Below are 17,163 nucleotides of genomic sequence, written 5' to 3'. Positions count from 1 at the left end.
ACGACATATTAAAAGCTGGAAGACCAGCCCGTAAAATAATTATTGTTAATTTCAACATACGACATCGTTACAAGGACGATACTAACAATATCCATTCAGGCGAATGTTATATCAATTATCACACAGAATGTTATCAAATATTTAGGTATCCGGCTTTATATAATGAACGAAACCAATCTTTTAAACTATTGGTGAAATGGATAGTTTATCCATAGCGTAATCTTAAATGATCGGAAAATGAATAAACATGCATTAAGCCAAATGCAAAATGGTAAATTGGTCTGACTTCTTCAAATAAGAGCACATGCTCCTATAGGACCGGGATAGTGAAGGTCAGGCCAATGTTTCGTGATTTTAATTTGATTTTGACAGTATGGATAGTTCTGATTGAAGGTATACTATTTATTAAAGCTACATATTCATTACCGATTTTGTATTTTAATAAAAAATGAAGAGTGTAATACCTTGATAATATCATAATTATTTGGCAATGCTCAACTGTTCGAATGCTGCTTGACTTGTCTCTAAATTGAATGCTTATAATTCTATCACGACTAGGTGTGGTTGGGCAGACATCTGTGTGCCCCGCGGAAAATTCTTCCGGTAAGGCACTGGTTTAAACGGACGCGTTCATAATTTTATGTTGCATTGTTTTGCTTTGTTAAACTTTGTTGATATAAAAATACTTTATGTATTTGTAAGAGCCAACATAAAACAACAGCTGGCAAGATTTTATTTGAGCAATTGTTTTTTTTCTTGAGCAAGTAACGCTTTCCGGCAAAATGGATGGAATTCTGACACATGTTTCGATAATTATTGACTATTGAACTCTATTTAAAACTTTTAAAGATGTTTTATCATTGAAACAAGATCTTTCCTCACTTTTCACAACAATTCTTTTCCGATGTCTCACCCTAAATACGTGATCGAGTCCCATTAAAGGGGACACTACTTAATAGTAATTACTTGCTAGTTATTACCTAATAGTTTTTAGAGCGAGTCCCACTGAAGGGAGACATTTATCAATAGTAATTACTGATAGTTTCTTAGAGCGACTCCCATTGAAGAGGGATATTAATCAATAGTTTTTCCTTACTAGTGATTACTAAACAGTTCTTAGAGCTAGTCCCATTGAAGAGACACATTTATCAATAGTAATTACTTATAGTACTTACTTAATAGTTATTAGAGCGAGTCCCACTGAAGAGAGACATTTATCAATAGTAATTACTTATAGTTCTTATTTTTAAATAGTTATTAGAGCGAGTCCCACTGAAGAAAAACATTTATTAATAGTAATTACTTATAGTTCTTATTTTTAAATAGTTCTTAGAGCTAGTCCCACTAAATAGGAACATTACTCAATAGTTAATCCTTACTAGTGGTTACTAAACAGTTCTTAGAGCAAGTCCCATTGAAGTGATACATTTATCAATAGTTATTCCTTACTAGTGATTACTAAACAGTTCTTAGAGCGAGTCCCATTGAAGACAGACATGTATTAATAGTAATTACTTATAGTTCTTACTTTATAGTTCTTATAGCGAGTTCCATTGAAGAGAAGCTTTACTTCATAGTTCATAGATTTAGATATCGTGTTTAAGGGGAAACATCAGATTTGACTAACTGGGCCATAACGAATGTGAAATGAGATTTGTATGATGACTTAAGTATTTCCTTTTGATGACCACACATCTCAAGTCTTTTCACATAAATATTAATTATTATTTCACTTTCTTGAAGATATCACAAAATGTATAATGACCTTTGTGTAACATGTGCTATGTCACAGTAACTGTGACTTAATTATTACGATATTGGGCTGCTTCTCCTCTGTGATTTAAATCTGTGCATTTTTTTTACAGTTGTTCATGTTTGTCAAGATAGCTGGGCAAGTGCTGGGCTTGTTTATCTGGACACATTATACACGCCCAAATTACAGAGTGTGGTCTGTTGGTGCTTCGTTACCGCTCAACGTAAAAATGCAGCAGTGGCGGCTTCATATACAAGTGGGTCTAATACAGACTTGCAAGCGTTTCAACTTGGTATAACCAATCTAACTGGCCGAGAAAATGGATTGTTCTTTTTTAACAAAACACTTGAAATTACCTACAGTGGTAATTCGGAACACCAAGTGCGCCCTGCCTGTCTGGAACTGTTTTTCAAAGGTAATTTTTCGTCAAATCAAAAATAATAAATGCAATTGTAAATATGGTTTGTGTTAATTATGTAGTTATTCATGACACAGTGACGCTTCCAATAAAATCACTACCATTACTTTTACCACCACAACCACCATTACTTCTACTTCTACAAATGTTTATGTCTACGCCTTGGAATATTTAATAGATTATAAAGAAGAGATATTCAATGTTAGCTGTAGAAGATTTTCAAAGACGAAGGCCACTCAAACCAAACCAGAATCAAGTTCGTTTTCAACTCTGACAACAGCAGACAATAAATCAAGCTCCTCTCTTTCTACGCCACACAAACGTTGGAGTTTCATTCCGACCAGACCTGATAAAAATTTGAAATTTCCATCACTAACGACAGCTGAAAGTGTCTTGCCCGCATCAAAAGCAGAGTCGCCAAACTATGGTATTTGAAACATTGCAATGTAAATAATTTATGATCGTAGTTGAATTTGTTTATTCTTAGACTTGTTTTAATATGCATAAACTACTTGTTTTTATTGTTCGGTGTACTAATTTGCTTTATGGCAAGTATCGTGCATAGTAGGTAGTAGAGGCAATCGTAAACCTAATGCATTGTTATTAAATTGATATAAGGTCATATATACGGTATAAAGTAGAGTACCACGACAATATCTCCACTTCATTAAGCATCTTTAAAGTATCCAATGCGCCAATCAACCTTGCATTGCATTGAACCATTGGCAAACTGATTAAGAAACGTGAAACGACTGCCCTTTAAATAGTGTTCAGGATCGAAAATTAAGATAATATATTGAATTGACAAGTAAAAATAGGCAATACAATTTTTCCCGAAAAATGTCTAGAAAAACGGGAAACGGCAGCTCTTAATTTCACCTTGTCACTTAGAACAGAACAGGTTAAATTGAAGCATTAGTTAATACATGTGTATGATCATTGTTCATTGATATCATGTGAACACTGGGCGACGTGTAAACTGGAAATTTAGTCTTTAAATGTATCTTTGTCAATGACTCAGTATGACCAAAATGCATCAAACAATCACGACATATTAAAAGCTGGAAGACCAGCCCGTAAAATAATTATTGTTAATTTCAACATACGACATCGTTACAAGGACGATACTAACAATATCCATTCAGGCGAATGTTATATCAATTATCACACAGAATGTTATCAAATATTTAGGTATCCGGCTTTATATAATGAACGAAACCAATCTTTTAAACTATTGGTGAAATGGATAGTTTATCCATAGCGTAATCTTAAATGATCGGAAAATGAATAAACATGCATTAAGCCAAATGCAAAATGGTAAATTGGTCTGACTTCTTCAAATAAGAGCACATGCTCCTATAGGACCGGGATAGTGAAGGTCAGGCCAATGTTTCGTGATTTTAATTTGATTTTGACAGTATGGATAGTTCTGATTGAAGGTATACTATTTATTAAAGCTACATATTCATTACCGATTTTGTATTTTAATAAAAAATGAAGAGTGTAATACCTTGATAATATCATAATTATTTGGCAATGCTCAACTGTTCGAATGCTGCTTGACTTGTCTCTAAATTGAATGCTTATAATTCTATCACGACTAGGTGTGGTTGGGCAGACATCTGTGTGCCCCGCGGAAAATTCTTCCGGTAAGGCACTGGTTTAAACGGACGCGTTCATAATTTTATGTTGCATTGTTTTGCTTTGTTAAACTTTGTTGATATAAAAATACTTTATGTATTTGTAAGAGCCAACATAAAACAACAGCTGGCAAGATTTTATTTGAGCAATTGTTTTTTTTCTTGAGCAAGTAACGCTTTCCGGCAAAATGGATGGAATTCTGACACATGTTTCGATAATTATTGACTATTGAACTCTATTTAAAACTTTTAAAGATGTTTTATCATTGAAACAAGATCTTTCCTCACTTTTCACAACAATTCTTTTCCGATGTCTCACCCTAAATACGTGATCGAGTCCCATTAAAGGGGACACTACTTAATAGTAATTACTTGCTAGTTATTACCTAATAGTTTTTAGAGCGAGTCCCACTGAAGGGAGACATTTATCAATAGTAATTACTGATAGTTTCTTAGAGCGACTCCCATTGAAGAGGGATATTAATCAATAGTTTTTCCTTACTAGTGATTACTAAACAGTTCTTAGAGCTAGTCCCATTGAAGAGACACATTTATCAATAGTAATTACTTATAGTACTTACTTAATAGTTATTAGAGCGAGTCCCACTGAAGAGAGACATTTATCAATAGTAATTACTTATAGTTCTTATTTTTAAATAGTTATTAGAGCGAGTCCCACTGAAGAAAAACATTTATTAATAGTAATTACTTATAGTTCTTATTTTTAAATAGTTCTTAGAGCTAGTCCCACTAAATAGGAACATTACTCAATAGTTAATCCTTACTAGTGGTTACTAAACAGTTCTTAGAGCAAGTCCCATTGAAGTGATACATTTATCAATAGTTATTCCTTACTAGTGATTACTAAACAGTTCTTAGAGCGAGTCCCATTGAAGACAGACATGTATTAATAGTAATTACTTATAGTTCTTACTTTATAGTTCTTATAGCGAGTTCCATTGAAGAGAAGCTTTACTTCATAGTTCATAGATTTAGATATCGTGTTTAAGGGGAAACATCAGATTTGACTAACTGGGCCATAACGAATGTGAAATGAGATTTGTATGATGACTTAAGTATTTCCTTTTGATGACCACACATCTCAAGTCTTTTCACATAAATATTAATTATTATTTCACTTTCTTGAAGATATCACAAAATGTATAATGACCTTTGTGTAACATGTGCTATGTCACAGTAACTGTGACTTAATTATTACGATATTGGGCTGCTTCTCCTCTGTGATTTAAATCTGTGCATTTTTTTTACAGTTGTTCATGTTTGTCAAGATAGCTGGGCAAGTGCTGGGCTTGTTTATCTGGACACATTATACACGCCCAAATTACAGAGTGTGGTCTGTTGGTGCTTCGTTACCGCTCAACGTAAAAATGCAGCAGTGGCGGCTTCATATACAAGTGGGTCTAATACAGACTTGCAAGCGTTTCAACTTGGTATAACCAATCTAACTGGCCGAGAAAATGGATTGTTCTTTTTTAACAAAACACTTGAAATTACCTACAGTGGTAATTCGGAACACCAAGTGCGCCCTGCCTGTCTGGAACTGTTTTTCAAAGGTAATTTTTCGTCAAATCAAAAATAATAAATGCAATTGTAAATATGGTTTGTGTTAATTATGTAGTTATTCATGACACAGTGACGCTTCCAATAAAATCACTACCATTACTTTTACCACCACAACCACCATTACTTCTACTTCTACAAATGTTTATGTCTACGCCTTGGAATATTTAATAGATTATAAAGAAGAGATATTCAATGTTAGCTGTAGAAGATTTTCAAAGACGAAGGCCACTCAAACCAAACCAGAATCAAGTTCGTTTTCAACTCTGACAACAGCAGACAATAAATCAAGCTCCTCTCTTTCTACGCCACACAAACGTTGGAGTTTCATTCCGACCAGACCTGATAAAAATTTGAAATTTCCATCACTAACGACAGCTGAAAGTGTCTTGCCCGCATCAAAAGCAGAGTCGCCAAACTATGGTATTTGAAACATTGCAATGTAAATAATTTATGATCGTAGTTGAATTTGTTTATTCTTAGACTTGTTTTAATATGCATAAACTACTTGTTTTTATTGTTCGGTGTACTAATTTGCTTTATGGCAAGTATCGTGCATAGTAGGTAGTAGAGGCAATCGTAAACCTAATGCATTGTTATTAAATTGATATAAGGTCATATATACGGTATAAAGTAGAGTACCACGACAATATCTCCACTTCATTAAGCATCTTTAAAGTATCCAATGCGCCAATCAACCTTGCATTGCATTGAACCATTGGCAAACTGATTAAGAAACGTGAAACGACTGCCCTTTAAATAGTGTTCAGGATCGAAAATTAAGATAATATATTGAATTGACAAGTAAAAATAGGCAATACAATTTTTCCCGAAAAATGTCTAGAAAAACGGGAAACGGCAGCTCTTAATTTCACCTTGTCACTTAGAACAGAACAGGTTAAATTGAAGCATTAGTTAATACATGTGTATGATCATTGTTCATTGATATCATGTGAACACTGGGCGACGTGTAAACTGGAAATTTAGTCTTTAAATGTATCTTTGTCAATGACTCAGTATGACCAAAATGCATCAAACAATCACGACATATTAAAAGCTGGAAGACCAGCCCGTAAAATAATTATTGTTAATTTCAACATACGACATCGTTACAAGGACGATACTAACAATATCCATTCAGGCGAATGTTATATCAATTATCACACAGAATGTTATCAAATATTTAGGTATCCGGCTTTATATAATGAACGAAACCAATCTTTTAAACTATTGGTGAAATGGATAGTTTATCCATAGCGTAATCTTAAATGATCGGAAAATGAATAAACATGCATTAAGCCAAATGCAAAATGGTAAGTTGGTCTGACTTCTTCAAATAAGAGCACATGCTCCTATAGGACCGGGATAGTGAAGGTCAGGCCAATGTTTCGTGATTTTAATTTGATTTTGACAGTATGGATAGTTCTGATTGAAGGTATACTATTTATTAAAGCTACATATTCATTACCGATTTTGTATTTTAATAAAAAATGAAGAGTGTAATACCTTGATAATATCATAATTATTTGGCAATGCTCAACTGTTCGAATGCTGCTTGACTTGTCTCTAAATTGAATGCTTATAATTCTATCACGACTAGGTGTGGTCGGGCAGACATCTGTGTGCCCCGCGGAAAATTCTTCCGGTAAGGCACTGGTTTAAACGGACGCGTTCATAATTTTATGTTGCATTGTTTTGCTTTGTTAAACTTTGTTGATATAAAAATACTTTATGTATTTGTAAGAGCCAACATAAAACAACAGCTGGCAAGATTTTATTTGAGCAATTGTTTTTTTTCTTGAGCAAGTAACGCTTTCCGGCAAAATGGATGGAATTCTGACACATGTTTCGATAATTATTGACTATTGAACTCTATTTAAAACTTTTAAAGATGTTTTATCATTGAAACAAGATCTTTCCTCACTTTTCACAACAATTCTTTTCCGATGTCTCACCCTAAATACGTGATCGAGTCCCATTAAAGGGGACACTACTTAATAGTAATTACTTGCTAGTTATTACCTAATAGTTTTTAGAGCGAGTCCCACTGAAGGGAGACATTTATCAATAGTAATTACTGATAGTTTCTTAGAGCGACTCCCATTGAAGAGGGATATTAATCAATAGTTTTTCCTTACTAGTGATTACTAAACAGTTCTTAGAGCTAGTCCCATTGAAGAGACACATTTATCAATAGTAATTACTTATAGTACTTACTTAATAGTTATTAGAGCGAGTCCCACTGAAGAGAGACATTTATCAATAGTAATTACTTATAGTTCTTATTTTTAAATAGTTATTAGAGCGAGTCCCACTGAAGAAAAACATTTATTAATAGTAATTACTTATAGTTCTTATTTTTAAATAGTTCTTAGAGCTAGTCCCACTAAATAGGAACATTACTCAATAGTTAATCCTTACTAGTGGTTACTAAACAGTTCTTAGAGCAAGTCCCATTGAAGTGATACATTTATCAATAGTTATTCCTTACTAGTGATTACTAAACAGTTCTTAGAGCGAGTCCCATTGAAGACAGACATGTATTAATAGTAATTACTTATAGTTCTTACTTTATAGTTCTTATAGCGAGTTCCATTGAAGAGAAGCTTTACTTCATAGTTCATAGATTTAGATATCGTGTTTAAGGGGAAACATCAGATTTGACTAACTGGGCCATAACGAATGTGAAATGAGATTTGTATGATGACTTAAGTATTTCCTTTTGATGACCACACATCTCAAGTCTTTTCACATAAATATTAATTATTATTTCACTTTCTTGAAGATATCACAAAATGTATAATGACCTTTGTGTAACATGTGCTATGTCACAGTAACTGTGACTTAATTATTACGATATTGGGCTGCTTCTCCTCTGTGATTTAAATCTGTGCATTTTTTTTACAGTTGTTCATGTTTGTCAAGATAGCTGGGCAAGTGCTGGGCTTGTTTATCTGGACACATTATACACGCCCAAATTACAGAGTGTGGTCTGTTGGTGCTTCGTTACCGCTCAACGTAAAAATGCAGCAGTGGCGGCTTCATATACAAGTGGGTCTAATACAGACTTGCAAGCGTTTCAACTTGGTATAACCAATCTAACTGGCCGAGAAAATGGATTGTTCTTTTTTAACAAAACACTTGAAATTACCTACAGTGGTAATTCAGAACACCAAGTGCGCCCTGCCTGTCTGGAACTGTTTTTCAAAGGTAATTTTTCGTCAAATCAAAAATAATAAATGCAATTGTAAATATGGTTTGTGTTAATTATGTAGTTATTCATGACACAGTGACGCTTCCAATAAAATCACTACCATTACTTTTACCACCACAACCACCATTACTTCTACTTCTACAAATGTTTATGTCTACGCCTTGGAATATTTAATAGATTATAAAGAAGAGATATTCAATGTTAGCTGTAGAAGATTTTCAAAGACGAAGGCCACTCAAACCAAACCAGAATCAAGTTCGTTTTCAACTCTGACAACAGCAGACAATAAATCAAGCTCCTCTCTTTCTACGCCACACAAACGTTGGAGTTTCATTCCGACCAGACCTGATAAAAATTTGAAATTTCCATCACTAACGACAGCTGAAAGTGTCTTGCCCGCATCAAAAGCAGAGTCGCCAAACTATGGTATTTGAAACATTGCAATGTAAATAATTTATGATCGTAGTTGAATTTGTTTATTCTTAGACTTGATTTAATATGCATAAACTACTTGTTTTTATTGTTCGGTGTACTAATTTGCTTTATGGCAAGTATCGTGCATAGTAGGTAGTAGAGGCAATCGTAAACCTAATGCATTGTTATTAAATTGATATAAGGTCATATATGCGGTATAAAGTAGAGTACCACGACAATATCTCCACTTCAATAAGCATCTTTAAAGTATCCAATGCGCGAATCAACCTTGCATTGCATTGAACCATTGGCGGTTAATTATAATATATTATAAATACATTTTGATGTCTGGTGATCCAATGGAAGTTAGCTTCGATTTTAAAGTGCATTCCTTATTAATAACTATGTAAAAGAAATGACCATATTTCTGTTCTTTATTTAAACTGAAATCTCAAATGAAAGGATCGATATTTTGCCGTATCTATATATGTATGATATTTGCTTATTCTTCCACTAAACATTAAGTCCTTTCAAGTAAGAATAATAAGGGGGTCATCAGGCATCTATATTTGAGTTATTGTACATAGGATAACTTAAGTACTGACGTTGAACAATCAATGTAACCACTTGAACAGTGGACTCTTTCAGCATTGATCTTAACTTGTTCTAGTTCCTCTTGTCTTGGGCGTCATTGCTGGAGGGCTGGTTGTTATCATCGTCTCCATCGTCATCTTAGGGGTAAACAGGTAAAGTAACAAAAACATGATATTAAATGAGCTTTAGAGACAAACGGAAAGGTTGTTTTTTCTGTGTTTGTATTTTTTCGAAAATATGTTCAAATTGTCAGTGAAACTAAATTACTAGTTAAGTATTCATGTGAAAAGCTACAGAAACTAGCTCAGCAGCAAAAAAGTTTAAACATAAACCCGGTTTTATGGCACCGGATAAACGCCAAAGACATAGAACATAAAAACAAAAAATCACAAACAAGAAACATGGAAGAACAGCACAACACTCCACAAACAGGACAGTGCATACATACTTTATACTTTTATATTTTAAAAACAAACTGGGTATGTTTATCAGAACTAATTCTAATGAAATATTATAAAGAAAAGAACTGGAATGATATATACCTTGTTATGTTAAGCTGGTAATATCAAAACCAACTTTTATTTTCAGGCAGAAAAAGAGATCATATCAGACCAGCAAATTCACGAATACCGACTTTGACGGAACTAACAAATACAAAATGGATCACATCAATAGAAAGACAACCAGTCAAGAAGCAAAACCTTCAACGTCTGACCTCTCCTAGCCCTGCAACATATGAGAAGAGAAGTTGACATTGCCTTCTACAATATACTCTGAAAAATAGGTTCCACACGTATGTTCTTTGGATTTAAAATCAGAAAGCAATAAAGATGTGAAAATTGTATATTTTATTTTATCTTCAACATGTTTATGTTAATCACGAACAAACATATGACACTTACGTTTGCAAATCGATTAAGTGTTGTGGAGTATTTCTCCGTCCTAATCGACGACTGCTTTCAGTTTACGTTTCGGGAACATAAAACACGTCAGTAATGGGTGTCTCACGTGATAAGTCCGCTAAATTTAAACTGCTAGACTGCTTTTTCTAAATCTACGGCAGTTCGATGTGTCACTAACATAATTGACAGCCTGCAACATGCACCGCTGCGAAGTTGACTTTAAATGCAACTTTAAACCGGTTCAAATATTGAGTCTGACTGTTTCAGCTCTGGCGAAAAAGGATGGGATCGTCACCGGTGAAAATGGTCAAGTGAAAATACTTTGTTTAACAGATTGACAAATATATTTACGCTCATGCCCCTCAAATTGGACCGCTGAGAGAATTCTGATTTAATCATTTAAGAATCCTCTGACGAAAACAATCACCATATTTCCTGGTTTAATGAAGTAATTTATTGCGCATGCGCGCTGGCTAGTAAAAAGGCAAAAATAAGATCAAAATAAGCAATGCATAATTATTCGTCCAAAAATTTGTAATAGAAAATAGAAAAAAACAACATACGAAACTGATTAAGAAACGTGATACGACTGCCCTCAAAATATTGTTCAGGATCGAAAATTAAGATAATATATTGAACTGACAAGTAAAAATAGGCAATACAATTTTTCCCGAAAAAAGTCTAGAAAAACGGGAAACGGCAGCTCTTAATTTCACCTTGTCACTTAGAACAGAACAGGTTAAGTTGAAGCATTAGTTAATACATGTGTATGATCATTGTCCATTCATATCATGTGAACACTGGGCGACGTTTAAACTGGAAATTTAGTCTTTAAATGTATCTTTGTCAATGATTCAGTATGACCAAAATGCATCAAACAATCACGACATATTAAAAGCTGGAAGACCAGCCCGTAAGATAATAATTATTGTTAATTTCAACATACGACATCGTTACAAGGACGATACTAACAATATCCATTCAGGCGAATGTTACATCAATTATCACACAGAATGTTATCAAATATTTAGGTATTCGGCTTTACATAATGAACGAAACCAGTGAGAGATGTTCTTCAACGATTTGAGATAAATGCATTATACAATGAGAACAGCAGGGACAAGCCCAGTAACTATATATTGAACAAATGTCCTGTTTAAAAACACACTACTATAATGCCTAACATACACTGAACGAGAGGCATACAACGAAAACCACACAGACAGACAACACGTGCCGCAGAATATGTGTATCAATGCATGTTGTGGTCACCATCACAATGGTTACTACATTGAAAAGCCTGGTAGCCTATTTAAACCAAGATCGTGATTACTTCACAAACGCAAGACACTCCAAAAACCAAACACTTTTAGGTAATTTGTTCCCTAAGCAACGATCTATTTGTCGTTTATATCTTGGTTTATTTTATTCTTCTCCATTCCCGTCTGTAATTAGATATGATTGTATGTACACAGCGTACCGATACGTTTCGTTTAACGAAACTTTACTACAGTATAAAGTTATAGCTTACATGTGTTGACTTTGTACTGTGAATGTTAACGGATGAGAAACAGGAAGTTCAATGAAATGTATACTACTTTCACTTGTTTTAATGGCATAACAGTATTCCGTGTTCTGACCGTAACGTCCTAAGTGAACATTTCAAATTTTACATTGTGGGACATCTACGATTTGAAAATGAGGACACTGTTTTGATCTAATTCAAAATGATACTACTAGGAGCTCAGGGAAATGCGATCCTTATAGCCTGCATACTATGCGGTGAGTTATCATGGTGGGTTATCACCAGTTTATTAACAAAATAACATTGACGATTTCGACCATTTGTATTCGGACATTTTTACTTTTTTTGTTTTGGAAAGGGACAGAAAACTTGGATAGTTTTACTCAGAAAAATATTACTATATAACTTTACACATCCTCGTGTTTTGCAATTGTATGTAAATAACTATTTCAGTAAACAAGTATGCAGTGGCTTTGGATCATTCCTGTAAGTTCATATAAATTTAATGGATTTTAATTGTATTGACATTAAGCTATATATAAGAAATACCATAGCTTATTCGAATGTTGATAACGATTTTGACACAAATGTAACTTTAATTTCCTTAAGTATCTTTTGTCACAAATTGAGTGACGTCTGCAATGTATTTTTCTGACAGTAACAATATGTATCGGTGGAAAAATACAAGAGGCACACACAGCTACGATTAAATCACCTAGAGAACTTGCACCAACAATTATTTCTTCCTCGGAGATTTGCAAATGTGCCATACGAAGCAGTGAAAAAGAAAACAAAAGCGCGCAGGTGGATCTGACTGCACATGGTGAAGGATTTTTATATAACAACGTACCGATAAACGATATTAACAAACCCAGATATCCAATCAAGTCGCTCAGTTTGATTGTGACATATAGGTTATCAACTGAGGCTGTGAATGATAGTTATCTCAAAGTCGAAGGTAAATTTGTATTTTATAAAAATATATAAATACGTTAGCGTTCTCTTATATAAGTATCCTTCTGGTTCGTTAAAGTAACTTTAATAAATGAATCCTGAAAATAGAATGCAAACTATGCCCGTACTAGAGGCGATGACACTTGGCTGTTTTACACTAACAATTTCTATCATTGAATAGTCAGAATAAAGGAAATCCAACTGCTCTTTCTTACTTTCGTTTTCGCATTTATCGTACCCAGAATGCACTAGAGACATAATTGTAACCCTCTGAAAACACCACTAAGGTTTTAAACATATTTCTATAGGAGTCGACGACGCGAAATTTACAGTTGAATGCACACAACATGTGAAGAACCAAGAGAGAAACGGCGAGAACAAAGACCTTATTGCAAGGAATGATGAATTTTGCTGTTTCTTTGGTACCTACATGTATTTGTTTGTCGAAATTCTAAGAGTGTTCCTTGTTTTCAATTTTGGAATGACATTTATTAAAACTAGCAGATTTTTTTAATGATTTTACTATGCAGTTTTTGTCTTTCCTTTTCCAGTAATCTACATCGCCGTAGGAGTTGGTGTTGGGCTGACCATTGTTGTTGCCATTGTTTGGGTTCGAACAAGGTAGGTAGTGCACTTATTTGTACTTTGCATCTAATACTTTGCATTTAATTTATTTAATACTTGGTCTTTTAAACCGACGCAGTGAAAGACGAACCACGGTTATAAGCAAAGGGTAGCTTAACAATAAATTATTTGATCCTTAAAATAAATAATGAATGAACCTGAACTGTCAAATGCATCTACATTGAACAGGGGAGGTACAGAAAAGCAGGTTTTGTCGGTAAATTACTGCGACTAACTGAGAAAAAACTAAGAAAAAGGCTCGACAACAATCAAACTTGATTGAAATCAAACTATGCTACTTCACACGAATTTTAAATGTACATGTATATATAGTTTCCTACAGGTGTGACATTTGTCTAATTACAAAGGCGTTAACAAGTCAAAAGTTCAACATAGGAAACCTAAATCTATAAACTGAAGCTTAAATTTTTTTAACTAACACATGTGACATTGAGTACGAGTACTGATGTTTAAAACATTCTCAACATGTTTTATACGAAAAGTCGAATTAAAAATCACATCCATGCAAAAATGTAAATTTACAGGGTTTGAAATTGTTTTGAAAAAGTCAAGGAAAAATAACTCTACTCGTGATTTAAGCGTACAATTTCTCTTATAATTGCATATGCGTAATCTAAATGTATTTTAAACGATAAGAAAACGAAAGAGATCTGCTGGTCGACGGCTTGGAAGCAATTTAAACACGAACAAGGCACACAATACCAGCGATACAGTCGACCCTTACTGGAACGATGCGGAGAACGCCCTTCCAGACACAGACACAGTGCCACTCCGGGTCGGCGAAGCCTTAAACAATGGTGGGGAGAAACAATTCATTAGGTATGTGAGGCTTTTAAATTGGTCTGCAGTTTGTATCTGTCTTCAGTTTGAACGAATGGAACAGCTCATTTGTTTTCAATTCAAATGACAACTGTGGACTAATATAATAATGTGTCTCCTATAAAATGGTTTTCATAAATGTTAACGGATCTGCAGTTAATCAGATCCATCGTTTTAAGTGCATATCCGTAAACTTTTGAAAATGTTTTCATGTCTCTAAATACAAACGCAGCTATCTGAAACCATATACAGTATATAAGTTATATATTAAATTGACACTTTTATTCAAAATCAATACATACACATTTTTAACAAGCATACATTTTGAGTGATATATTTTAACTACTTACTAAATAATACATTTATGGAAAATATTAATTACTGATAACAAGATTGTAACCGTGAATTTAATAGCTAAAAACCCCAAAATATTAAATGATTGGTGAATGCTAAAAGATTTACAGTGATCTACTATCGTCTCATAAGGTAAACATACCGTGTTTTCTGCACATTTCATTCAAATTACACTCGGTATCTTTCATAAGAACCATTGTTTTCGACATTTATAATCATTTCCGGTATATTCAAACACTTATATTAATTGTGGTTAATATTCTTTGGGTGTAATAGTGCATCTTAAGTTTATAGCAAACACTGAGTTTAATAGATGTCTTTCGAAACAGTTGCTATTTATCCAAAATAACCCTGTAAATCATGAATATTGTTTATACAGGAATGAAAAACACAAACATGACAACGATACTGCTGTGGGCGGGAATAGCTCGAGTGAAGAAGACCCTTACTGGGAAGAGGCTGAAAATGCCCTCTACAATACTGAGACGATGCCTCAACGGGTCGGACCAACAACGAAAAATGGGGAGAAAAGACAATTGAATAAGTGCGTGTGATTTCGAAACAATAACCACATGACATACCAAGGATTTTCAATTGTGTCCTTCTTAGGTTTCAGGGATTTTTGCAACAAACTAACAAAGGTTAAAGAACAGCAGAATTGTTTACTTCCTTGTTGTTAATCTTAATTAAAAGTTCTTAATATCTGTATATTATATATAAAAATCTCGTAACCCAAGGAAATGAATAAGTGGTCTAACAGTACACAAATGTCATTTCACATGAAGTGTGGTGGCACATTCTGACCATTATGTTAAGCAAACAATTGAACAATATCCGAGAATTGAATTAGGAAAAGACCGCTTATTGTCATAAACACATTCAGGACATTCTGCTAACAATTTATGCTTAGAATGATATAGATAAATTAATCTCCATTACATTTCATTCTTACAGGAATGTAAGGCACAAACCTGCTACTGACAATGGCAAGGATACTGCCTTGGTAGGGAACGCAGTGAGTGAGGAAGACCCCTACTGGGAAGAGGCTGAAAACGCCCTCTACAATACGGACACTGTCACTTCATCACACATTGTCCATAACCTTGAAAGAACCTGATAGTGAAACTAACACATTCGATATCGCAAATACATGTGTGTGTGCGTTAGAGCGTGCGTACGTGCGTGCGTGCGTGCGTGCGTGCGTGCGTGTGTGTGTGTGCGACAGTGTTAGATTGAATGCAACGACAAAATATACATTGTAAACCAGAATCTTGAGGTAATGTTTATAAAAGCACTGTGTACAGACCAGGCTGTTATTGAACTAAGAAAACCGCATAAATACACGGTGATAGCGCATGCGATCGTTTTTATTTCATTTGATATTGTGCATTTTATATTACACTTTTGCAATAAATATTCTCACTAAAAACCTGATGATGTAACCAGAACCGGGCATCCAAATGCATTGAATTAACAGGAAAGCATTCCTTAAATTTGACTTTTATGCTGAAGAATAACGATCTGCACTCGGAAGCGATTCTTTTTATTTTATAGACCATAACATCTAAGTCTTGGATGAGGTTTGCGTGTAAGAGTAAGGTACACATTTGTACTTAAGAAGACGAAAATACTTTCAAGTACAATTCCAGATATTAAATATAGCAAACAATATCATAATGTCATGCAGATTTGTTATGGTCAGAATCTGAATTGTCCATAGTTGCGATAATTGCAGTTTCTTTACTTTAAAAGATCGTGCATAGCACACAACTCAAACACTGTTATTGTTTTTAGCCGAATTAATAAGGACACGGCGACATGGAGGAAACAAAAAAAACATATATTGAATAAAATATATGATTTCGTGTATTTTACCTTGTGAAAAAAACATTTTAATGCCTCGATTCAGTTATAAAGTGTCGTACATCTGGTCAGGGTTCACACACGCTCTTCCGTAGGACATCTGTTACCTAATCAGGGTCGGTTGCCTTATTTTAAGAGTTTCAAAAGTCATGCTCTCTCTATATATTTTTATGTTACTTTCCATACCCACTCTCCAGTCTGAAACTTAAATATATTTCGTAACGTATTTGTTATCAAAGATACAAAGGCAGTCATATTAACTGATTCTGGATAAAGCCACACATCGTGAAATCCCGAATGTTGTAAAACATTTGAAGCCCAATTTCTAACAGCAGGATTTGCATTTATCTCTCGTAATTATTTACCAATAGTTGTCTTTAAAATACAGTTATCAGTTTTGCTTGTGAATAGCTAGTGGAAATATTTAATAATCCGAATATATCGTTCGATATACACCGGAAACCGACCTAAATTACTGTATAAAGAC

General features: G+C 34.1%; 2 protein-coding genes across 2 annotated transcripts; both read left to right on the top strand.

The window, feature by feature from the left end:
* The first annotated feature begins 340 nt into the window (after positions 1–340).
* On the top strand, positions 341–10,399 carry LOC128236880 (uncharacterized). Its single transcript, XM_052952010.1, has 11 exons — positions 341–393; positions 1,866–2,168; positions 2,350–2,598; positions 3,776–3,820; positions 5,083–5,385; positions 5,567–5,815; positions 6,993–7,037; positions 8,300–8,602; positions 8,784–9,032; positions 9,691–9,766; positions 10,203–10,399. The coding sequence occupies exons 1-11, from the start codon at positions 342–344 to the stop codon at positions 10,336–10,338; spliced, it is 2,010 nt and encodes a 669-aa protein (XP_052807970.1). The 5' UTR covers position 341; the 3' UTR covers positions 10,339–10,399.
* A 1,631-nt stretch (positions 10,400–12,030) lies between these two features.
* On the top strand, positions 12,031–16,631 carry LOC128238803 (uncharacterized). Its single transcript, XM_052955056.1, has 8 exons — positions 12,031–12,298; positions 12,495–12,527; positions 12,700–12,999; positions 13,304–13,417; positions 13,547–13,616; positions 14,277–14,459; positions 15,193–15,357; positions 15,768–16,631. Exons 1-8 carry the CDS (start codon positions 12,244–12,246, stop codon positions 15,928–15,930), a joined length of 1,083 nt encoding a protein of 360 aa, XP_052811016.1. The 5' UTR covers positions 12,031–12,243; the 3' UTR covers positions 15,931–16,631.
* The last annotated feature ends 532 nt before the right edge of the window (positions 16,632–17,163 follow it).

Source organism: Mya arenaria, chromosome 6 (genome assembly GCF_026914265.1).
Source record: "Mya arenaria isolate MELC-2E11 chromosome 6, ASM2691426v1".
In the NCBI taxonomy this organism is placed as follows: Eukaryota; Metazoa; Mollusca; class Bivalvia; order Myida; family Myidae; genus Mya; species Mya arenaria.
This window is presented reverse-complemented; position numbering and strand designations above follow the sequence as displayed.

What these genes read in the sequence shown, in the direction of transcription:
- LOC128236880 (XM_052952010.1), top strand. Translation starts at nt 342, where the DNA reads ATGTTTCGTGATTTTAATTTGATTTTGACAGTATGGATAGTTCTGATT. An exon ending in CCCCGCGGAAAATTCTTCCG is followed by an intron (nt 3,821 to 5,082) that starts GTAAGGCACTGG and finishes TTTTTTTTACAG; the next exon opens with TTGTTCATGTTTGTCAAGAT. An exon ending in AGCAGAGTCGCCAAACTATG is followed by an intron (nt 5,816 to 6,992) that starts GTATTTGAAACA and finishes TATCACGACTAG; the next exon opens with GTGTGGTCGGGCAGACATCT.
- LOC128238803 (XM_052955056.1), top strand. Translation starts at nt 12,244, where the DNA reads ATGATACTACTAGGAGCTCAGGGAAATGCGATCCTTATAGCCTGCATA. An exon ending in AGTGGCTTTGGATCATTCCT is followed by an intron (nt 12,528 to 12,699) that starts GTAAGTTCATAT and finishes TTTTTCTGACAG; the next exon opens with TAACAATATGTATCGGTGGA. An exon ending in ATTGTTTGGGTTCGAACAAG is followed by an intron (nt 13,617 to 14,276) that starts GTAGGTAGTGCA and finishes TTAAACGATAAG; the next exon opens with AAAACGAAAGAGATCTGCTG.